At 41.8% G+C, this 25,417-nt stretch overlaps 1 protein-coding gene across 1 annotated transcript in view; it reads right to left on the bottom strand.

Moving 5' to 3' along the window:
• TNKS (tankyrase) overlaps window positions 1–25,417 on the bottom strand; it is a 135,885-nt gene that overhangs the window by 45,846 nt on the left and 64,622 nt on the right. Inside the window, exons 4-5 of the mRNA XM_026110379.2 lie at window positions 17,528–17,564; window positions 16,565–16,640 (exon numbers count right to left, since the gene is read on the bottom strand). Coding sequence (XP_025966164.2) covers window positions 16,565–16,640; window positions 17,528–17,564 — 113 coding nt within the window. The remainder of the gene's footprint in view (window positions 1–16,564; window positions 16,641–17,527; window positions 17,565–25,417) is intronic.

Here is a 25,417-nt window from a genome sequence, read left to right on the forward strand (position 1 = left end):
CAATTTATTTTCCAACACAACCAAACAAGGACAGTTCATTACAGTAAAACCCTGTGCACAAAACAGCTTGAATACTCAGCAAGACTTGCACATCCACAGTATTAAGCCAAGCCTAGATATACCGTAGGCATTAAAACATCATTATAGAGTATTTCACGTGAGACATCACATTCCCTCTATTATCAAGATAAAAAAATCAAGACAGAAACAGGCTCATCACTGCTTCCTGTAAACAGCAGAGGTGTTACATATACATAAATGGTATGGATAGCCAGCTTCTGCATATCATAAACACCAAAGGGTGGATAAAGATGACACCACCGTTGACATCAGCAGAGTACCTCAGTGCTGTTTATCCTGACAGTTGTCTCAGTTGGGTTACTAAACCCAGCTTATCTGAGTGGAGTTAGTAACTCAGAAAACCTGAAAGGAATCTGAACCGGACTGGTGAAAAGCTACAGCCTACTGCAAGGCCTAAGCTCCGGAGCAACTTGGAGCGACGACTAAATTTTGAAATGAGACGCAGGATCCTATAACCTCGCTGCAATTAAAGTCACTGCATCCATTCCCGACTCCATACTATTTCTAAAACAATGGCAGACTTCCCAGACAAACTTTCACTCATCTTTAACATTATTAATAGGAATATTCTCAATAGAGATGTATCAGCACCGGAATCTTGTTCGCAGCTTAAAATTAAAACAAAAATCATTGTGACTCAAGCGGGGACAGTGCATTTTGTATTTTGGGGGTTATTAGACCTGCTTTTGCCAAAGAAATCATTAAAAAAGGAACCCCCCAATCAGGTCTACTAAACCAGAGTCCACAAGTCACTGAAGATAGAGGCTCTTTAAGTTCGCTAAAAGGCGCTTACAAACATTTCACTTACGCACGCTTCAAGGAGGAGGAATCAGGAAGGCCCTAGCTCAAAGATTTTTTTTAAGGACTTCTTTCCCTTTCTCATGAGAAACAGCACTAATACGACAGATTTAATATTTAACAAATACTGACCTGGCATTACAAGCTTGCATGCTAATTACAAAAACTAAGGACCTCCAAGATAGTGTCACACTACACAATTCAGTCATTATAGGGGAATACTAGCCCTCCCTCCAAAAAAAGAATTATATGAATGGTGGTAGTAAAGAGTGCTGTTTAATGCACAGTTTCCATAGCACTCAAAAACTAGAAATCAGCTATCATAAAACAGCAATATTGTATACTGCACTGCACCTGCAAGGTGCATCAACCTAATCACTTCATATTAATAAAAGAGATTAAATTGAGCTATCAATTAACCCCTCCTCCCATGTCTTGCAATACTTGTCAAGAGACCTACAAACAAGAATCCCTAGAGGGCACTTACCTTCAAAGACTCACAGTCACAATTACCAAGCCAATCATACAAGTCATTCTTACCTGCTAGTGTAATTAAAAAGAGTACAACTCCACTTTTATTAAGTAAAGTGTACCCTCATGTAAGAAGCTCACGTTATTGTAAAGTCTTACAGCAGCTGTAATTGAGTCAAAGCAGACACTCTGCATTTAAACAAGGATCGCTGTACACAAGATGGCAATCACTGCCAACTTGTATACCTACAATTCATACTGGCACAGATGGTTTTGTCTGCAGCCCTTTTGAAAATGTGCTGCCTGGGAATACGAGAAAGGAATTTTTTATATTAAAAAGATCTATATACAACAGTTTGGTATTATTCTCACTGAGCCTTATTTTCACTCTGCTCCGTTAGCAGTTCCAGATTTGATGACCCTCTGCTCAAGGTCATTGGCCTTTAGACTTGCATTAAAAAAAAAGGGGGGGCACCAAGGAATTGCCAGCGCTGCAGGCTGCTGAGCTGTTCCTGCTGAAATCAGAAAACTATATATACACACATATATATATTCATACATACATGCGTGCACACACATACAAACAATCCCCTACCCCAACATTTAAAAATTTACTGGATGAAAGCTCCATGCTGCAAGCAACTGGAGATCATTTGACCACCACCACTACCTCCTCTGAAGGAACAGCTGGAATTACATCCAGCTGGCTGGAGATACTCACTGCTTAAAGAAGATCACGAGTTACTGGGTATAAGCATGTGTATGCATGATCAGATGCTCACATTTTCTTATCTATCAAGCAGGGGGGAGGGGGCAGGGGGAAGAGTATTAAACGCATGATTCAAGCAGATTTTTCTTCCTCTTAAACCTAAATGTTAAATTGACACACCCTTCGAATTGCAGTCAGCAGCTGCAAGAATGAATCTGAAAAGAGGCTCTTACTATGCTGTGATAACATTCAGATTACTGGAAGCACCAGTGCACTAAAAGTCTTCTTCTATCAGTGCTTTTCCATTTTGCCCTTGCTGGTTAAATGCTGGCAAAGAGGGAGAGAGAGAGTTTTTCTACTTTATGCCATTAAAAACATACATTATCTGCATGACCACTAACAGCTACAGGAACTGATTTAAGAACTAAAATTGCCTGTTCTTGCTTTCTGCCACTAAAACATCTACACTATGCTATCTGACAACAATCTTCACGTGTTTCTTTCACAAAATGTAATCCTGAAGGCTCTTAAAAAACAAAAACCAAGCTTTTTTAAAATCACATACATGATGTCTCTTCATGTGTCTAATTAAGATACAGCGATTTAGAATTGCTGTTATTATTTAATTTTATCTTCTATAGCAAGGGCATTCTTATAATAAATAGGCGAGACCAAGTACCAAAGTTCTTGACTTTAAAGGCCAGCTCTGGCCTTGACACATTTTGGCTACTACCATGTTCAGAAGGTCCCCAAAGGGACGCACATCAGCATGGGTGGCTCTTACACAGCTACACAAACAAGTCTGATTTGGCAGAAAGTACTTACGGATGCTCTACCTTTTTTTGTTAACTCTTCCACAACACTCAGCTCAGCCAAAGGATGTTCAAAAAAAAAAAAAAAAAAAAAAAAAAGATTAAAAATATTTCATATATGCTTTAACATATGCAACTTTTTCAACTTGTCTACAATGTAACCTTCAGGTTTGGTAAATTTGGAAAATGCAAGTAGGTGGCAAATCCCCACTTTTATAGGAGAACTGTTGCAGTAGGAAAAATATTTTGGTCTTACGCAGTTTGTCCGACAAGCTCCCTCAAAACACTGTTTCAACTCCTGTGAATTATGAGAGGAACAGAGAGGTTTCTAATCGCAGAAGGGACCTTCGTTTCATAGTTTGCATAAAACTGGCCGTTTTGAAAGATGCCCTGACTCCAAGATGACTATTTGAATCTGGCATACTAAGCAAAAAAACCTCTGAGCACGCAAACAACTCCCTCTTGCCTGGGTTACAATTTATGATAGAGCAGTTCTTTGCAATCACAGCCTGCTCGATGCTGTTCTCTTACAGACTCCTCTAAAACGAACCGCATCAATCACGAGTGTCTATCGGGAACCCATTCCAGAAGCAGCTGGAATAGCTCCTGCGGCTACTTGATTGCTCTGATTAATGGCATGAGAAAAAAAAGTCACAGCAACATTACAGTTGAGGACAGACATTCCTGAGCCTTTGCACTATGGAAATGAGCAGGCTTCTCCTTTGCCTCTTAGCTACCAGCTCGCACAGGACGTCTTGCGTGCTAATTTTAAGCAGTGTGCCTGTCTTGCACCTTTTGTTTTTATGCTCGGTTGCAAGCTTTCTCAGAGAGAGAAAAACAACCAACCAACCCACCCTCATTGCTACTTGTTAGGTAACCTAGACTGGAGACATTACCGCACGCACGTGCAGGAATAAAAAAGGGGGGGATGCTATTTCTGGAAACATGCATTTCAAATAACTCAAAATAATTACTTAACACTCATGCTAAAATACTCTTGCGCACAGGTGCTACAAAGAAACAAAGCTCCTAAGCTCAGCAAGAGAACCATACTTTTAACGAATATGGAAGGGGCTGCGCTTCTGTTAGCCAGCCATGTGGCTTGCAAGCTTCAGCCATCCAAATTGTGCACCTTCCCAGTTGTTCTATAGCACTACTATGCTCTTTCATTTCATGGCTGACAGCTACCCTTTAGGCACGAGCTTAGAGACATGGTTCCACGAAAGCAAGTCAAGTCTGACTGCTGAATGTAGATGAGCTAGCTGCAATAAGCTTAAACTCTAGAGACAAATCACAGTGATGAAGTTAAACTATTTTTCTTATGTAAAAAGAACAACCCAAAAAACCCAGAAGACTGATAACAACAGACAAGGATTAAGAAACGAGTAAGGAAGATGCTTATGCTACAGTGTTTCCAGTGATAAATTACTTTCATTGCTTTCAACTACAAAGCATTGCTCTGTAGATTGCAGATGTGGGAAACATTCCTTCCCATATTCAGTTGTGCAGACACTACAGCTGGAATGTTATTTTCAAATTAGCTTTGGACACCTTCAGGCCAGGCAGACTTTCATAAACTGGCGGAAGAGACAAGAACGCATAACAAAGGAGAAATGGCAAGAATTATTAAAACGGCTGAAGAGTTGAAAAGCACATACAGGAAAAAGGGAAATGCATGCTTTCACCTTTCTGCTTGGGAACGCCTCCAGCTAGCATAAAAATCTTGCCACCACAGAGAAGGAGGGTAAGCAGAGGCAAGCAAGATATGCCCAAAAGCAGAAGAGGATAAGGGGTAAAGACAACCTTTTTAACAAGAAGAGAGAAAACACGTGAGCACTGCAGACACCGCATAACATAAGAAATCATAACATAAGTCATCTGCAGAGAGGCAGACTTAAGAGGGATGTTTGGAGAAGACCATGTGAAGGCCACACTAGAGAAGCCCAATCTCCCTGCCCAGTGGGTTTCTCCAGACAATGACATCTGAAGTTGAAAATTACAGAGATCACTACCCTTGACACCAGGAAGGCAAAGCCTTACCTTATGCAGATGGCTTCAGAAGCTATTTTCCTAACTGTGGCTATCTAAAGGAGGAAATAATTCAAAATTTTCAGATTACTTCACAGATAAGGAAATAAAGTCAGACCTCAAAGAGCATCATTACCTACTAGAAAAGCACAAGGGCTAGAACAGAGGCCAAAACAAGAGGCATGGGGAGACAGAAGGCAGCAATCGTGTTCATAATGAATTCTAAAAGCAAAGCTCGACCTTATACAAGTGAAAAAGCAGAGATGGCAATGGAATAAAAGGGATCTCGGCTCTCCAAATATTAATTAAGTTCCTTAACACCTCCAGATTAAGCTGCTGCCATCACCTTCAGAGTGAATGTTCACAGACCCGACCTAGAAGCAGAGATCAAGGGGGAAATGGTAACTGGGCTGGAAAAAACATTTAATCTCTGAACGGGAATCAACATGCTGACCTTTGATCCTAGGATTTTACAAACACCAGGGCCCATAAATGGGGCACTAGTGATCCTTAGCCTCTTCTTAAATAAGAATTTAAGGGGGAAAAAAAAAACCCCCACCCAACTCCTGAAGATTTTCTGTATTTGCATGCATAACCACAACCCATTTGGTAGGACAATCTACAGAGGATGTGGCAGAAGAGTAGAGCAATACCCTTCACATAAACTTGCAATATTCTCAGAAAACTGTTTCTTAGGAGAATCTCTTCCATTTCTACACGTAAATGAGAGAGGCTGGGCTGGGGATTCCAGATTCAGAAGTGCTGAAGAGTGCTCCAGCAAAGCACGGAGAGAGAGACTTTGAGATGGATTATCAGAGGAGCAGAGGCGTACACACTGTTTCTTTGGTGACAGATGCTGGCATCAGAGGAAGTAGTAGCTTGCTGAACTACAGAAGAATGAAATTATAGTAAAGACCTACTCCCTTCTCCTAAAGGAATGCTGCTAATGTTGTTTAATACCGAAGGGAGATGTATACTTCCGTTGGAAGACATGGCAGAACCCTACATGGAAATTGCTTATAGTATCGTGTCCAGGATGACCACTTTAGTTACTTCTTTTGTCCTCAAGAATGGACAAGTCTGCAGAGAAACACTAAGGCATGGCTGGCTCTTGCTGAGGCAAAGGCAAGAAAGAAGAAATTGCCTCCACAGTGTTATGAACTAAAGCCATCGGAGGGTATTCAAGCATCTAGTACTTTCAGGAGCAGCTGCCAACACCTGCCAGCTAGGGAACCAACTAACATGGGTTGGTGGCCCAAACACATAGGCATGAAGAATTCTTTTGCGTCAACAGTTGCAACTCCTATTTGCAAAACCACACACCAGAATCTGTGATTTAAATTCAGCGCAAGAAGGGATGCTACTTCTGCTGGCCTGACCTAGCAGGAGAGGACAGCCAAGTTCCTGCAGAGTTTTCACAAATGTCTTGGTGCCAAGCAGCACGGTCCACAGCCCAAGTCATCAGCCTGTCAATCTTGCCAAATGGTAAGGCATAAGAGTTTAACACTCCAGGAGAGTAGGATGAGACAACTTTCTTCCAGCGCAAATACCTACATCTTTTTCTGTCCTGTCAGCCAGTGTCAGAAGCTGTAAAGCTTGTTCATTAACTATTTGTTCACACTGCTGCTCCCTCTTTTTAATGAAATATTTCGGTTGTTGTTCTGGCAGCATAAACAAATATTAACAGGAGGCTCCTCTCCAAAAAGCCATGGCAGATGACTGGGAAAGGCCTGCATGCAACACTGAAACAATCTGAAAAGGAAGCCTGCGAGTCTGCCATTCTTCACTGTCTTGCTCTCCTCCTTTCCATTTGCCATCAAAAAACTTTTATTCCATTTTCTTTTCACATCTCTTATGATTTTTACCGTCTCTCCCACTTTCCCTTTATGTATTTACTTTGTTCCTCCTCCTTCCCCTTCAGACCGGAAACATCTCAGGCTTCAGTTCAGAAGATTTTCTCTATTATTAGAATCATAAGAAGGCAGAAAAAAATTACAGAATATATTCATTTGACTGTTCCCTCTACTAACCTGAGATTCAAGCCAGCACTTCAGTCATTTTATTGAATGCGAGTTCAGAATGAACTCTGCTAAGAGCGATGCTTGTAAATTGATTGCCTTTCAGCTTCAGCGCTCAGAGTATTTATGCTTGATATTTTGGAATCAGATTAATATAAAAAAATCTAAAATAATTCACAAAATTAGATTTACCAAATGCTCTTTGTGTGTTACGGTGGTAACTTGCAAGGTTTAGAATGTAATGCCTTTATAATCCAGGCAACTAGATTTCATTGCTCCTCTGCAGAACTAATACAGCCTTGGAAAAGAGGGCAAAAAGATGACAGAAAATGTGACTTGTGCTCTGTTTTAGCGTGCTTCCAAATTGAAAAGTTAGGGTTATTAAATACGAATATTCTAAAGAATTTCATCTACAAGAAATAGGTCTGTCTTATCAGTAGAAGTGTATCACAAATTTTATGCTTAGAAAAATGATTCAAGTAACTTCAATTTTCTTGTTCATCAAGGACACAGTCATTCATCATGAGCTACGCCATGTTTTGGCATTCCTCTCCCTTTTATTTTGATCTTCTGCCTGCTCAGCCAAGTTACACAATGGTTTTAGAAATGGTTATGTAAATAAGTCTCTCCTTACGCATAAGTATTTGTAGTTCTTTTCCTCTAGAATTATGCTGATCACTAAATTCTCCAGATAACTTACAAAGTCAGTGATGGGGTTATATTAGCAACTGATGCACTGAGAGAAATCACAGCAGCTGAGAACAGAATGGCTTTGGGTGACTTCAATTACTGCCATACAGATTGGGTGAATATCACACCAGAAAGAAAAGTTTGGATGTTATCAGTGATTGCTTTATGGAGAAGCTGGCTAGGGAGGCCACGAGAACAAATGCAGCTACTCACTTGGTGACAAGTAACATGCAAGATCTGGTTCAAAACCTCACAGTGCAAGTGGCTCTGTAACAGTGACTAATGTGCTTATATTCAGCTTCCCTACAGGAGCAGCAATGGTTAGGTTAAAAAAATATATATATATATATATATCTCCACCATCACTGACCTAACCTTCAAAAAGGACACCTATGAAAAAAATTAGAGAGTTCGTTAAAAATAAGTTAAAAGCCATAGCTAAGAGAATTAAGTCCTTGCAGACAGCAGGAAGACTACCTGTGGAGACAGCCCTGGAAGCACAGTGCTAATGCATATCTTCTATTAGGAAGGGCTTGATAAAGTGAAAAAAGAAGCCAGCATGGCTATTAAAGAAGATTACTAGAATTTAGAACGCATCGTTCAAAAAGCTGAATTCACATCCAGCTAAAGGAAATCAAAAGCATCATAAGCTCCAGCAGATTAGAGGTAAAAAAAAAATAATAATTAGGCAGGCAAAAAAACCTGTTTGAGCAGTGACTAGTGAAAGAAATTCAAAGGAGCAATAAATCCTTCTTCCAACCTACCAGGAGCACCAAATCCACCAGTGAGCTTGTGGGAAAAGGCAATGCTAGGGTGAAAATGGAGCTCTTGGAGGGGAAAAGGCATCATGGAGGAGCTAAACAAGTTCTTTGCACAGTTGGAAGAAACAGAGGCAATTCTCACACCAGGACGCTAGTGAATGAATTTCTTTGTATTTGGGAGCATAGGGAGCCTTGGCAAAGGATCTGGCTGGAACTGAAGTAAGCGTGAAAGAGGTAACTGTATCCATAATCAGAACGAACACCAACAAATCACCAGGATGGGATGGCATTCATCCAAGAGTACCGAGAGAGCTCAAGGATGAAACAGGTGAGTTATTAGCAGTATGTGATCATCACTTAAGACTGTCTCGGTACCTGAAGCCTGGAAAGTTGCAAATGTAACACTAGGCATTAAAAGAGGTTTTGGGGAACTACAGGCCTGTAAGCATTACGTCTGTACCAGGAAAAATATAACAACAGCTAAAACAGCCAGATAAATGTGATCTCCCTGGGAAGAGTCAACACAAATACTGTTAAGGGCAATTCCACCTTGCAAATCTTGTGGAGTTCTCTGAAGCAAGCATGTGCACAAGGGTAGCCTCATTGATACAGTCTACTTGGGTATCCAAAAGGTGTCAAATCCAGACAGCAGCATTTAGTTAGTGCCCATACTGTACTGAATGGCAGCTCTGCACAAATCTGCCAAGCTGACTTGTTTTCCCTCGACAGTGGATGGATCCTCACATAAGGCAAGAAGCCCTCCACTGTGGAAAGCTAATCAGCATGGGGAAACAGTTCAGGTAAACAAAGCAAACTTTTAACAAGTTTGGAGTTTACCTGAAGAGAATATGGATTAAGACCTAATCAACTTGTGCACTTGAAGGACTGGAAGGAGATCGTTTACTCTGTAGTTGTTCTCTAAAAATCAGGAAAACTCATTCATTAGGTCTTAATTCCGGACAACGTGGACTAGTCTTGTGAATAATTTCTGAAGAAAACGAAAACAAGTAGAGGGACACTTGCTGAAACTTTTGGTGAAAATATCCAAGATACCATAGCAGAGTCTTAAGAGATCGGGCAGATCAGTTTTACATCTCATGCAGAAGACATCATCTTGGGCTACTCAGGGTCTTCAGACATGACGCTGGATTGTTCATCCCCTACAAACCAAGGGGAGGCATTCTTGTGTTATCCAGAAGTCCTGCCCCCAAGTACTGGCCACTCCGACCATGCTTGGCTGATGAAATATGATGGGATCACAGCATAAGAGAGGCCACAGCTTGTCATCGTTTCTGACATATCAGAGCCCTAGGAATTTCTTTTAAAACAAACAAAAAGGTATTTTAAAGGCAAAATATAGTTGCGACCATTTTTAACCTATGCACGGCTTTTGTTTTGAGCAGTAACAGATGTGCTCTTCCCAAAATAAGTTTATAAAAAGTAGGGGAGTGTTGACTCACATCTTCCCCTAGGCCAGCGCAGTACATAGCTATACCTGTGGTAGTTAAGAGGCATGAAACTCATGCAACATCAGTGTCAACAGACACAACAGTGTTTAAAAGCCACCAGTCAGGGCCAACTTTTAGTTAGCAAACGTTAGCTAACAATATATTGTTATCGCTTATTTGTATAACTGCAGCTCCAAAAAGCTATAATCATCTATCATGAAAGCGCTATATAACCTTCACAGGATCACAAATGAAGAGCCCCAAATCTGCACATTTCCCACCCACAAAGTGCTTTACAGTACTTCATCAAAACCAGACTGACATTTTATGCTAAATAACCAGCAAGTGAAGAGATTCAGCAAAAGCCTGTCTGCTCATGGAGTTATTCTCAAATAACCGTTTTGGATTTACTGTGTGTGGAGATGTCTTTTTCTGAAATCAAATGACTTTTTCTAGTTAAACACTATTGTAATTAGACTAATCAAGGAGAAAGCACTTGTTCTGAACCAAGAATATGCACACACAGTCAACTGCTAATCTGCTTTCAACAAATGACTCCTTCTGCTCCTCATTCCTCCATTTTTCAATGTAGACGAGCCTCAAAATTGGAGACTTTTGATATATATATATCAACAACATGAACAATGCACATAAGCAGAAAAGCTAACAAAAGTTTGAGGAAGATAAAATGTTAATTGAGATACAAAATATTACATGACAGACAAATATACACTTGCATAGAGTACATGCAGAGATTTAGATAAACCCTTGCGTATGACAAATATCTTGGGCCAGGTATCTGCTCACAAGTCTCTCACTCAAATAGGCAGCTTCTGTCTGTAGAAAAGCATTCTCAAAACATTTAAGCAACACACTTGTTATTGCGTGTGAAGTTTTAATTATTTCTTTCAAAAGGTGTTCAATATTCATTTGAGTATAACCTGTACATCATAAATTTATAGTACTAGCAGATGTACAGGTTCATGTGATATTAATTCTGATTTTTATTACCGAAACAAAGGAAAAATGCAGACAATTGCAAAGGTTTATAGCATCACCAGCATATAATTTGATCACAAATCTTGCAGTACATGTTCTTCTTCATCTCCCATCTCCTAGAGACAAGCTGATTACAACAGAACTTCAACCTCTGCTCAAGTTTCTAGGCTTAATAACTGTAGAGGAAAAGCTTATGAAAACATGGATCGATTGCTCCATACAGGTTCAGAAATTGGAAAGCAAGCCGTTTTTCTTCTGAACTGCAGAATTTTTCAGGGAAATGGTTGAGAACAGTCAAATTTCTGAAGCAGAGGCTGGCAAATCCACTTACTAGCAGCAAATTGGAGCCTCTCCCTGGTAAGAGGAGACATAACTCACCCGATGTTGTTAGAATCCAATTTCTATTTATCAGCTCTCTGCTCGCAGGCTGATCAAGCTGGCTGTACATACCAAGGAAGAAATAGAGGAGGGAAAAGGAGGAAGTGAGGAGGTTGCAACCCCACCCAACAGAAAGTTAATCCCCAAAGATGTCCCACAGTAGGATCTGAGGAGGCATCATGCTACCTTCACTCCAGCCTCCCCCAGAGTGTGTGTGCATGAGTGCACACACACAATCTTGTACACTGGTCGCTTCAAGCTGGGGTTGCTGGTACAAAACACTGCATTGCAGACCTTCTCGGAGTAGGATTTCTTACATCTGTCACCCTGCATCCACAAACCTGGGCTATGCTGTACGTGGCCAAACGAACACCTGCCTGTACGTCAGGCAGGAATGGGCTACAGGGAAGCGGCCTCGGTCACCTGCAGAAGGTGAAGAGGATCTTCTTGGCCTCCACGGTTTAGTATGAAGGCCTTCCACTGCAATTCTGCCTCTGGGGTTGTCTACATCTAGTTCGGAAAGAGAGGCATAACAGCAAGCACCAAAGAGATTGGTGCTGGAAGCTGTAAGGACCAGAAACTGGGAATGGGCACTAGGAGCCAAGGGAGTTGGATTCCCTTCCATGAAGAGGTGGTTTTATTCAACTTTGATTACAGCAGAGTTTATATGGGCATGTACGGACTTATGAAAAGATACAACATCCTCCGGAGGAGGCAACCCAACACTGAGCAACGTTAACCAGAGCTGCGTGCTCAGATCCACCTTAGGGTGACTGGATACCCAAGCAGAAAGTCCAGAGCGCAGAGGCAGCTTCCACCAGACCATGAATCCCTTCTCCAGACATGTGCCCCCCATCCCAGGCTCCCAAACTCGTCACCCTGAAGGAAGACAATTTAACAAAAAACTAGATGGGGAGATTAGTGCTTCTGCCTCTATTCAGACAGCTGCGAGACAGTGCAGCTTGACTGTATGTTACAACAGCGTAAGTATTTTTTAAAGAAAAACAATGTAATGAAGCATGGGAAAAATGCGCTTCCCCCATTCAAACTGCAGGCGTATTTGAAAACAAACCAGTCTTCCAGCGACAGACATCTGAGTATTTTAGTGCCAGCATGATCTGAGCATGTGCAACAGAGTAGAGGAGCAGGATATCATACACCAAGCAGAAATCCAACCTCAAAACAAAAATCCAGCCTCTCATTGCTAATAACTACCAAGTCAGCAGGAGGCAGTTCACTCCAGGAAGCCGTCCAGAAATGATGCGGGAAGTCTGCCTCGTAGAGAGGAACTCTGATCTGAGCTGCTAAAACCAGTGTTTCCTTATTAGTGTGCACACACTTCTGTATTAAAAAAAGAAAAAGAAAGGAAACGAAGGAAAAAGGAGGCAACACCAATTTCTTCCTGAAACACCTTTCAGTGTCCAAGGGAACAGCTTTCCAAGGGAAATGAGTGAGCTAAGAGATGGCTTTAACTCAGTTTGCAACCAGGATGTATTTTATTTAAATAGCCTTTTCTCTTGCTGCTAACTACTAGTTTATGGAAGCTGTGATTATCCTAACAAGTCAGAAATACAGCTCCCAGGACAAACTAATAAAGCTTTAGCTTCCAGTAACAGGTAGGACACTTACTTGAAAATATTCAAAAGGAAGTCTTGGAAAATTCACCCAAAACTGAATCTTGAAAAAGCTCCATTTTGACAGAGGAAATACTCTGTGAAGCCCTCTAAGGAGAAGCAACGTAGCATGCAAATTTTATGTTACATATCACACCAGACCCTAACCGTTCTGTGATTTCTCAATCTCCTCTTAAAAATCAAAGCAAGACTAAATGGCAGTAAATAACTTATCTTTCAGCTCAAGCATTTCTTTTTAAAAATCAAACACAACAGGACATAGTTTGGGAAGGAGGAGGAAAAACAAGGGTTCTTCTGGTGAAATCTTACCCTTGCATAACACTTTCACGTACACATACTGCACTGTATAGCTCTGCCCTGTATAGCTCAGTACATGTGCATCATTTGTGCACCCACATATATTGAGCAGACATATAAGCCAATACTTGCTCAAAATCACTTTTACCCATCCCAGTGAAATAGCTGTTCCTCTGAGACAGCGCTGCTGATTTTCCTTGGTCATCAAAACAAAACCCCGTAAGTTACACTGATGCTGGTTACACAGGAGTGCTTTAGCAGTAGATGTATAAAAATTGTTGTTTTCTTTCGCACATGCTCCTCCTGCCTTTTTCACTCCACCAAATAATTGCAAGAGGAGCAAAGTGCAAATTCCTCATCCAGGCAACAGTTGGGAGATGCTCAGTAGCGTGAACATCTTTACAGTGCTCATGTAATCTGTCTAAACTCTGACTTGGCGGGGAAGAGGCAAGTTTAGTTTTCATCCCTATTAAACCTTTTACCTGTATGCTGAACAAACACATGGAGAGATGGTATCAGTGTCAGCTGTAACCGTTTTAGCAGCATAGACACCTATCGGCTAGGAATCAGACCCTGGGTATCAACGCATTTCAAAAAGGCCGTAAAAAGCACTCAGCCTGCAGTAAGTCTTGGTTACGCCCAACCTGAGCTGCCTTCAAACGGCAGGCTACCATCAGAAGGTCCTGTCCCTTTTATCTGTTTTACGAAGCATGCCTTCCCAGCAGAAATTCTGGACCTCTAGACTTCAGTGTGCACAAGACACTTTAAAAATTCCACAGAAGAGATCCCAATAAAAATAAGTAAACTGCATAAAGCAATAAAGTGAGCAATACTGGGATTAATAATATTCTGACTATTCAGTCAGTAGTTCTAGTGCAAGAGCTGTTAGCTGGCAAATTCTGGAAACTCCCACTCCCAAGCACAGAAAATGTCGATGCCTGCTGTTATACAGGAAAAATAATTACCCATTCATCACTGGGACTCAATCTTCTCACCTACAAAACCAAACGTTCACCTTAGCAGAATAGGGCTGGACGTCTCGGAAACGGGCAAAGCTGAGGAATGCGCAAACCAGAGCAAGGCACAAGAGCTTCTGGATGAGTCCATGCTGCAGGAGAAGCCAGTGCAGAGATCCCAGGCCACCCCATGCAGCCTGCATTGCCTGGCCTTGCCAGGCTGTGCCCACGCAACAGCGTGCCTGAGGTGCTAAGCTTTGCCTCTAATAGGGCTTTTCATGTGGAGGTGAACCGCGTCTTGACTTGGCATGGTTCACATCAAACCAGCCCAAAAGCTTCTGTGCCCAGGTCTCTGGCACACACAGGTCAGTTGTTGGAGTGGGTCTGTCTGCACTTGCTTAAGGACACGCTTCCGTCATCTCATCCCGTGGTAAGTCAGTGGCTTGCAGATCTCAAGGGATCTGCAAAAAGTAACTAAGCAAAGCAATCGTATTTGCTATGGAGGGGTCTGTGCCTCCGTTAGAAAACATCAAGGTGTGTGAATTAAAAAAAAAATTAAATTAAAAAAGACTGAAATTGCTGATCCAAACACAGAGGAATGCAAAATCCAACTTCCAAAATGAGCAGAGTCTCAGCTTGTATAAATCAGCGTAGATCAACTGGAAGCAAACACAGCCACACCAGAGACTTTAGTTTACAAGATGCTGTGCTGTAGGCTGAAAAGTTCACTTAATTTGCAGCACAGCTTAAAAAGATTAAATCCCAAGTGATTTCATAGTAGTACAGGACATGAAAACCATGCCTTAGAAATAAAATAACTTAGCGGTTATATAGCACCCTTGTTATGGAGAATTGCTTCATCTTAAACATTCTGTACATTTATGTTGAAAAAAAATACATCTAGTAGATTACATCAACATAAAAAATAATTAAAATCAATGGTAAGCTATCTTAATTCTTAACGTGTTTTAATAACCAGTGTGTTTACCAACAACCGAACACGAAGACCAATTATCAGAGTGCCCACATTGATTAATTCTAAATGCAATATGCTTTCTGGGCTTTGCACATAAATTTTCAAACCAATTCAGAGGCTGCAATAATACATAAATAATTTCTGCTAGCTTAATAAGATTTTAAAAATATTTTTTCATTTTAGAGCAATAAATATTCTAGATAGCATCTCTGCAAGGGCTTATTCCTCTCCTTGTTGACAGCAATCACAACTCTGCCTTTGGCCTTAGATCATTAGTGATGGAGACTCAATTACTCAGAAATGCGCTGCTGTATACCACAGCACTTAATTATAACAACACATAAGAATATCTAACTGCAATCTCTTTTAAATATTGAAGTCCTTAAAAAAAGAAAAGGGAAACCAAGACCTACAGGTGATACACTTATTTTAAAGTACCAGGTATTACAATTCAAGAGCCATTTTAAAATTTCTGTTAAAACAGGAATATTTTCACAATGGAGCTACACCCTTATAGTTAACATATCTTTGCGTGAACAGGCAGCGCAGACCAGTGTGGCTCCATTGCTTTCAATGGAACTGGGCCGATCCACAGAAGCTGCAGAATGGGCAGCCGTTTATACCATGCTTTAACATGCTGCATAGAAAATAAAGGAGAAAAAGAAAGGGGGGGGGGGGGGGGGGAGGACTCCTGTGCTTGTCTTTCTCCAGCTTGTGCTTGTCTTTCTCCAGCTCAAGAGCTGGAGAGGGAGCTGTACCATTACATGTGAGAGACCTTTTCAATAGATGCAGACTGAGAACATTCTGGTACAAGGTTTAAAAAAAAAAAAAAAAAGGAAAAAAAAGAAGTTTGTAAACCCAACAGTCTACACAGACCAGTGTTTGTTAATAATCTAGGTGTCTAAAACGTCATAAATCATAAGATCTACTTCTCGTGGCATACATTTTTCCTTCCTCCTTTTTTTTTTCGTTCAGCCTACTTCATTCATTCATTTCAGCCTACTTCTTGATTTCCCTCATTCAAACCTCCCTGACAGAGAAAGTCGAACGTAACAAGAAGGTCAAAGTTAAGAAAATGCTGAAGGTATTAATCATAGCAATATACCGTCAGTCGAAAGCTGCAGGGCATCAGGAGCTAAGAATAATACCAGCCTTCTCACCTAGATAATGTTCAAATACAGGGAGCAAAAGACCCTTTTCTCCCTTTATTTTACTAATCCGCAGCGGTATATTTTGTTTTTCCTATCAAAGGTTCTAGGGTTTCACTTCAGGTGTATGTCGGGGTCTGACATTTAAAAGAAACGACACATTCAAAATCTATGTCTGCCGACAGTGGAGCTGTCACAACGGCCAGGATCAAGGAAAACAGCATTTAATTTCATTGTGAAAAAAAGACATCACTTAGGTTTCACCCATACACCATGTCTTGGCTTATACATCTATGCTTCCTAATATGGTTATATTCATCTTTCTTGAATAACAGAAATAGAAAACAGGTATTAACTTACTTTACGCCCATCACTTGCATGGCAGTTCACATTTAAAGGAGTCAATAAAGCCATCAGTTTTTCTTCATTACCGCTCCTGTAAATGGAGAGGAAGGGATTAGGGAAAGGGGGGTGGGGGGGAAAGACATGGCTCTTTGCAAAAAATTTACTAAGGAGCTAGATATCAAACTATCATATATTGATATTTATACTCTACCCAAAAGAATGTCAAATGGCCAAAGGACCTTCTGAACATTTCAAAGCCAAAGGTAAATACAAGAAAGAATATTCAATTTGCAGTTATGAGTATTATAATAAATCAGGCAAAAACACCTCTTAACAGCTTTTCTTTTACCTCATCCTCTACTTAATTTTACAGATCTGCTGAAAGCCATTTTCTGAATTAAATGCTAGTTAGCAATAATTCCTCACAGCCTATGGCTCACAAAATTCATATAACTACATAACAATACCAAGATATTTTTTAAAAGGGCAAACAGCCCAAGAACAACCGCTTTTGAGCTCTCAGAGAAAGGATAAAAGCATCTCTGGAATACAAGATTGAACTTCGCATCTTTTGTATAGGCTTCCTTTTGCTCTGTTCTGACAGGAAATATTTTGAAAATAAGCTTTAAGGGAGCAAAGTAAAATCCAAAAGACAAGAAAAATTCCAGTATTCAATTTGCCCCTAAAAAGAACAGTCACAAAACGATAAATAGGATTTAAGCAGCTTAATGCAAAAAACTCAATTTAATATTAACCTTATAACCACTACGGTGGGGGGATTTCAATTACATAAACAGACTTTGCCATTTGCACCAGACCGGAAAGTCTAAAGAGATTTATGCTAACGAAGCGGTTCCTTTTTGCATCATTGCATGGAAAGGTAATGACAAAACACTACAGGTTTAAAAAACCCTTTTCCTCTCCTAACATCCCCCCCCCCCCCCCCAAATATGCTTTATATTCCAAAGCGGCACTCACCTAGCAGCTTCCAGGAGTTCGTCCTTCTTGTATTCACCTAAATGATTGCAAAATATCATGCTGTTAGCATTTGGCAGAAGACAGATTAAGAAACGCAGGAGGAAGCAAATACAGAATTAAAAACTGAGGCGAGGAGGAGGAAAAAAAAAAAAAAAAAAAAAGCCCACACCCCGCCGGGTGATGGAGCGGTGACGTTAGCCAGCTCTGGCAGGCAGCATCAGCAAGCGCCTTGGAGACGGGCAGCAAAGCGACGCATCTCCTTGTCCAATCCTGCATCTCCTTCGCCAGTCCTCGGAGGGACAGGACTCTCTCTGGGCAGCCAATGACGGCAAAACCTCGCGTCCGGAGATGCAGGTCCCGCTGGAGCCAGCGGAAGACGGCGTCCGTCCGTCCGTCCGTCCCCCCCCGCCCCATTCGGTATTGTCACATTATCCTCAGGAAGCACAAGCAGCTCGGAGACAAAAGCAAGGCGGCGCACGCTCTTTAGGAGGGACGGAGCCTCTCGCCAGCCAGCCTCAGCAGCAACACTGAACTTCGAGGCCTTCAGAAAGGCTGTTTAACAAAAATCCCGAAGAGTCTATCATCTGCCGCTTTCCACGGTCTCCAAGAAGATATGCATTTGAATTAAAAAACCCAGGCAAAAGAGCACAAACTCTCCCAAAGACCCTGTTACAAGACTGAGATTAGAGATAATCATGCAATATTTACACTTCGAATTCTGAGTTTCCACAGAAAACTCAGGTGGGTTGCTGCATCACAGGGCAAAAATTACAAGTGAACGTTTTAAACAGAGCCCAAATCAAGACAAGCCACAGAAATGAGCTGGTTTTCCACGAAGCGGAGTCATGAGGGCACATGCCATCTGCGTCTAAGGGAATTTCTACCCAGAATTTGGAAAACTGGCTTTTAAGCAGCCACACAATGTCACAGAACATGGGGTGTCCCACGAAGCAAAAGATGCAGTGCAAACGCACTGTACACCTGCCAGCCGGAGAAGTAAAGTCTCAAAGCACAGCGCTATAAGGAAAATGGGAAGATGAGACTGACCTGCAAGACCGAAACACAAAAAAACCCCCCTTTGTGCTACCTCCTACATGTACTTGCAATAAGTCTCCAGTGAAACCTCTCGTTACGAGCAAGGAGAGCAGCTAGGCCTTGGGAAACGCCGTGCCACGCTCCAGGTAAATGGAAAGCTCCTCCGGGAGCAATATCTTCCAATGAGGGACCTCTCCCTGGTTGCGGGAGGAGGGCAAGAGCCCTCTTGCCTTGCAAACGGCCCTCCCCGGGGCCTCACCCGAGTTCCTGCTGTCTTCACCCAAGAACCCTCCTTGCAAGGTAAGGATGGGCATCTCAAAGTTGGGCGACGAAGAGGAGGTTAGGTTTTGGAAGAATTCATGTGCATTTCTCAACGAAAACTCGACTGTTGTGGAACAAGTAAAATGACACAAAAATACGATCGCCTGCGTCTTGCTACCGCTCTCCAACTTCATCACTGAGGGTTCCTGCTCACCACGGGTGACTGATTTTTCAAACTTTGGTGTATGTTCCTCCTTCTTATTTCAATGAGGATAAAATTCTGGGCACAATCGTGAGCGTTTCAAACCAATGGAGAATGAAGAGTACTGACCAGAACGTGAACAGGAGGAAAAAAACAAAAACAACGAAAAACGCCCCACTTCATTACTATTGCCTCCTTGTGCAATGATCTCAAACAGCTGGATTTGCAGCAGGAGAGCTATTGGCTTATATCATACCAATACTCCAGGGACTTAATCAGATTAAAACACCTGCCTGCAGATTCTGGTTTGGCAGCGCACCTAGCACTCCTAATCAGGCTTTTGAATATCACTCGCTTAGAAGAGTGTTATAACGTTTTTCCTACACATCCAATAGGTCTGTACTTTAAAACACAAGCCCCTTCTTTCCTCAAATACCTTGATTACCAAAAATGTTACTGATCAGCAGAAACAGAAGGCTGTGGTTCTTGAGGTAAAAGCGTCCCATTTGATGCCTAAGTAAATCAATTACTTTTATCAAAAATGATTCTAAAGAAAACGTATTTACTGATACTGTTGAAATTTATACCAGCAATTCTTGAAACTCAGCAACAGTTCTCCCACACTGTGATTAAGGATAATATCCTCTTGTAATTGGCTAACTTTATTGTTCTCCAAAAGAGCACTGCACTTTCCAAAGCAACACCCACATCTATACAAGCACTTGCACCACACCATCAGAGCTAAAGCTGAGCAGCTCCAGAGTGTATCAAGGGCCGTCCTGCAATGTTTGGCCACAGCTACCTAATAAAACATGCATTTGCAAAGCAGCTGAAAATAAACCAGGCATGCTCGGGGAAGAGAGGAAGTTGGCAGCTGAAGCATGAGAATACGGACCAGCTACCTCACCTAATACATCACTTAAAGAGCTCCTTTGGGCAAGTAAAGATTTGCAGTTTTGCAATAGACTGTCTTCAGAACAGAGCACGAATAACAGCCTGAAAGACAGTTTCAATCCCACCGCAATTGCAAGCATTGAGAGGGGGAAAAGTCCTTCCAGGCACGGGAGCAGCACAGAGGATTTTTGGCACTAATGTCTTGGACGTGGCAAAGCTTGTCCACCAGAGATGTCAACGTTAAGGCTGTTAGACCCTGCCACAGAATACAAAAACTGCAATTTCCCAGCAGTTGCAAACCCAGCTGGGATATCAGCGGAAGAGAGGAGACCTTGCCTTGCACTGGGACAACACGCTGCTGATCAGCAGCCGCTCTGAATCCAACTGGAGCAGTGGAAAGCAACCTACAGAAGAGATTCAAGAGTGCAGTGCTGGGCTGGACACATATACAGACACACAGGGAGATGGGGGAAACAATGAAATTGGGAGGATGAATATCTATGGTGTTTAGATTTTAAATTTACTAGATGAGCCTCCAAAGTGTCACAGTCATATATGCATACATGTTTGAGACAGAAAAACCCCAGATCCTGGAAACCACTAATATAATTCATCAGTCCTGCAGAGCACTTTGCAGACAAATAATCCTATTTTCATTCTCTACAGAAGCACTGAAATTTCAGTTAACTGCCGCAAACTGAAACACATGGAGGAAGGCTACAATGCTTTTTACAGTGCATCTACACTAAGGAACAAGGTGAGTCGTTCTCCCTCTCTCCCAACATGTCAGCTAATATGGGAGCCAATGCGTGCTGAAATGTTAATCTGGACAAAACAGTTTTTGCTTTAACATGTTATCACGGGTCAGTTTTCCAGAGGGAGAACAACTTCTTAAAGACTGCTGTGTCAGACAATGGAGCTGTCATTGTCCAATGTAACAGCAAAAAATAATGGTGGAAAAGTAACACTGATAAACAATGAAAAATTTTACACTAGCCAGCAGTATCCCGCTTCAGAGATAGGTAACATCAGGACCACACTAATCCTGAGCTGCTGAATGTGCAGCCGTGTCTGCAAGCTGTGGGATGGAGACTGGTGAATGTGGTCCCCCTGAGCTCCCCTCCTCATTAACCACCTCTTTAGAAGCTCCCATTTCCATCTGGGCAGCTGGAGGTCAGGTACTATCAGAAGCCGGGGTGAAATCTTGCTCCGTTAGACTGTACGGCAGCTCTGGTTTTGACTTCAGCCACGCGCAGACCACAGCTGGTTACTGGCTACATACCTGAAGGCTAATAAAGACGCTGCAGTTTGAACTACCACTTTTGGTAACGCATATACCCAAGCTGGGCTTGACAAGATGTTTGTGAGCAGCAAGCCAGCTTCACAGAGCCTTCTCAAACAAGCATTCACAATTAGCCAGCACCATTACAGCTGCGGATTAACACATTTAGACTGGTGCTACCCTTGAGTGAAAACATAAATAACCAATCCCATCCTTCCTTTTCCTCAGTCAGTGTCTCTGGTGCCACTCCATCCTGGCACCCTGCTAGCACAGGAACGTGTGGGGCCGCTGGGGAAAAAAGGATCAGAGTCCTGATGTGGATGGGGAAAGCAGGGGACAAGGACCTGTTTTATCAGTTATTTGATCCAGCTCCACTCTGTGGCCACCCAAAAGGTCTATGCGAAGGTGGAGGGGAAAGCAGAGACTCTGCATTTCAGCTGGTGTGGCCGCGAAGCAAGCCATCTACGGACCAGAGTCCAAACAGGGTTTAGCAAAGAAATAAACCTCACAGAAATGAGTTAACCTTTTGTCTGACTCTCCAGGACTTCACAGGCCTAGGAGTGAGAAGTGGGTACACATCCACATATGCTATTCTTTTTAATCCACTGTCTTTGGAGTATTGCTTAAGCATTTAAACAAATTCAGTTCATAACCAGAGGCCGTTACTTCTTGTGACAGACTGTTAGTTTTCTGGGTTTTCTTTAAATAAACACTGTATTTGTAACAAACCTAGATTTTATATTCAACATGGTCTCTTTTGGAAGGGTGAGAAATCGTTTCATTAAAATATTCATCAATCCCCTCCTCCCCGTGTGACTTTTCTTACAGTTAAATCAACAAATGAGACTAAAATACAAAGTTAAATAAGAAGAACAGAGAATAATAATAAGCTCTTACTATACTCCCTTACAACCTGCTTGCTCAGGGTAAATGTCTCCATCCCTCACTCCTCCATCCAGCTGTTTCTCATAAGTAACTGGACTGATTTTATGTGCTAGCAGTCTAAATCAGGAACACAGCAAGACTGGAATTTTAAGTTCTTGTCGCAGCAGAAAAACACCCAAGCAGCCCTACCTCATTTAAGAGTGACAGAAAGGCAACTCAGCAGACAGCACCTGTAAGACCAAGCTGGAGGCTGCGGGGAACGTTACCAAGGAGGAAAGGCTTGGTCCTTCGACTCTACCTCTTCTGCCAAAGATAGGCCAGGAACCACGTGCACGGATTTGAATTAGCCATTTGCAACAGGAACTCAAAAACTGAAAACATCTCAGCTAGCGGGGAAGGACTTTTGAGCACAGGCTTTAAAGGGTGGTAGGAATTAGAAAACAAATGTCATTGCATTATGGCCATGGCTCTCCCAAACCACTTGGCCAGCAGCATCCTGCTCGGAGTAACTTTGGATTTGATGGATAGCCAGAGCTCCTCTTTCAGCCTTCTAGAAACATAAAACTGGCTTTCTTCGAATGCGTGGCAGGAGGCAGCACTTAGGGAAATCTGTACCTCTGCTACTGCCTTAAATGATGGAAGAGGTTTCTTCTGGATTAAGCCATCAATCCAAGGTACACATATTGCCTAAGCATATATAAGAGATAGCAGTTACTAGATGCCATCTTCATACCTAAGTATAAATTGTACGTAAATGATGAGTTTGGGCCACTGAGAAGGCCTAAGTGGTACATTAAAATAGGTCTTTGGTGCATGTGCAATTATAACAAAGTTTAGTTTATATTTAGCACATTAGGTATTTCTGTTTCGCAGAGGAACTCTTTTCAGAAGTGCTGTCCTATTTGTGAAAAATGCTATTGGATTTCTGTCACACTACGCTGGCAGGAAGATGAAGAAGTCCCTTTGTCGGAGGGTTTCAGTTTTCTTAATTCTTTTAAATCATAAAACACAAAGATGAAGCTAAAGGAAGCCAGGCAAAGAAGTCGAACAGCGGCATCTTTCTGAATGCTAAGGGGCCATTACAGGGAAAGAACCCGACGTGTCACATTACAAGATCCATAATCAGAAAAATCATGTAATCATCTCACCTTTAGCAAGGCTACCATGCCCTACAATATCATGCCTACTGAAATGATAATTCTGACAAGCCTTCCAAAACTCATTCTCTTTTCATACCTGTAAAAGTAGTTTCAATGTTGTCTTCTCAATGCATGCTACTCATACAAACACCACGCACACATCCATTTTCTACTCTTAATGTGAAAAACAATATGGCTATGCTATATTCAACACAGTGTACTTTTCCTAAAGAAATACCATCACTGTAACCTGTCACGTCTTTGGACTGATGCTGGAGGAGGAAAAAGGCAGAATTTTGTGAAACTGGGAAGATGATCCAAAGCTTATGCAATTCAAACTGCCCTGGTGAGAGAGGGGTTTAGGGTCATCTTTTCACCAAAGTTCAGCGTCCAGGAGCTCTCTGGTCAAACATGCATCAAACAACGGGTTTTCTCCAGAGCTGTTGAGCACTAAGCCTTTTCCATCACCCTAATGCAAAGGAAATATCCACACGGCTCTTCCTCTTCCCTGCACATTTCTTGGGTTAATTCTAGCTCTCAGCAACATAAACCCTTCACTGCAATTCCCCCTGCTCCAGCCACTCTCCATATTAATAACTAATAAACTGCGCTATTCTATTTTCCCACCAACTGCTTCTTCTCCTTTCTGCAGTGTGCATGTATGCATAAGTGTATATTCTCTTTGGGATTTCTAGCAAACCTTTCCGAAGGAAGACAAAGGACTACGAAACTTTCCTCGTCGAAGGCCTGAGAACAGAAGAGTTGGACAGATGTCCTTCACGTCAAGACAAAACCAAGAGCTAAATCCTGAGGAACACAGCAGAAGCAGCGAGCTCCTTTCATATTAGCGCACCCTTTTCAAGAGCTAGCTTGCTCCCTTGTCCTTCCAGGGAACACGCTCAAACAGGAAAATTAACCGATTCCCCCAGAACGTGCTTTAAAAAGTAACCACGGAAATGTCTATTATTGACACGGACACCAGAAGAAAACTAGCAAGAAAAATACATATATAAACCCTCAGGAAAGCTACATTGTGTAAAAGCAAGCTCCAGAAATAGGCTCTATCATCTAATCTTTCTCTGAAAAGACCTTTGAAGTGAACGTGCACTGACTAAAGTTTGCAAGACCTCCGATTTTCCCACTGTAGATAAAGCACGCTAGTCAGCTGAGGACGCAGTCTCTGTTCGCAAACCTATAGTTTGAGTCAAAACTCCTGAGTTTATTTTAACTAAAAATCTACGTACTGTTATATGCCGCAAAACACGAGGGATTTTACACTAGCAAGTTGTACAGATTTAAAGAGGGTTTTTATGTTTGCTGGGAAATGAATGCAAGAGGAACTACACATATGTGCCAAAGTATGTTTCTACTGACTTTAAAAGTTTATTACTGAACAGTGCAATCCTTCCTCTTTACAGCTGGAGCTGCCTCATGTACCTAAACATATACTGCAAGCTTGAGCAGAGACATTGCCACCCCCTAAAAACATATGTGCGTTGCCACGCTTGCCCTGCAGCCCATACCCTGGGAGGAAACTTAAATCAGTCTCTACCTCCTAGAAAAAAAACCAAAACATTTGCTACATCTGCTAGGCTGCAGAGTAGCAAGAACAGAGGAAAAGTCAAGTGCGCTAATGGTGTCACCAAGGAGGAATGGCAGAAAAATTTCAGGAGCATCTTGGTTAAATTCTAGAGAACATTACTCTTTATAACCAGAGGAAGCCCAGGGCAAACCTGCAGGGCACACAGCAGTGAAACCACTTATCTGTACTTTGGAAGTCAAAGAAAACAGTGTAACATTATCCTCAGTGGATATCGTTAAAAGTCAATTCATATGTTTTATGCAACACTTAAGCAAAATACAACAAGTAAATTCGAATCGAAAGACTGTCAAGACAAAGGGAATGGATTTTACTGCAATGCACAAATTCGTCATGCCAAACGGGAACCCGATCTGTCAACAGGTCCACTTAAGTGTTTTGAAAAATATGCATTTCCCACAATTAAAAAAAAAAAAAAAAAAGGTAACAGAGTAACTCAGCAGCTTTTTCCCTTGTAAGCCATACAACTTGATAAATAATTTTGCCTCACCTTTGCCATGTGAGCTCATTGAACAACTCCCTCCCTGCAGGTTACTACTATTTGCCCATTACCTAGTCAAAAGACGTAACTGGCAAACAAGTAAAAATCGGG

This window comes from Dromaius novaehollandiae, chromosome 4, assembly GCF_036370855.1.
Source record: "Dromaius novaehollandiae isolate bDroNov1 chromosome 4, bDroNov1.hap1, whole genome shotgun sequence".
Classification (NCBI taxonomy): domain Eukaryota; kingdom Metazoa; phylum Chordata; class Aves; order Casuariiformes; family Dromaiidae; genus Dromaius; species Dromaius novaehollandiae.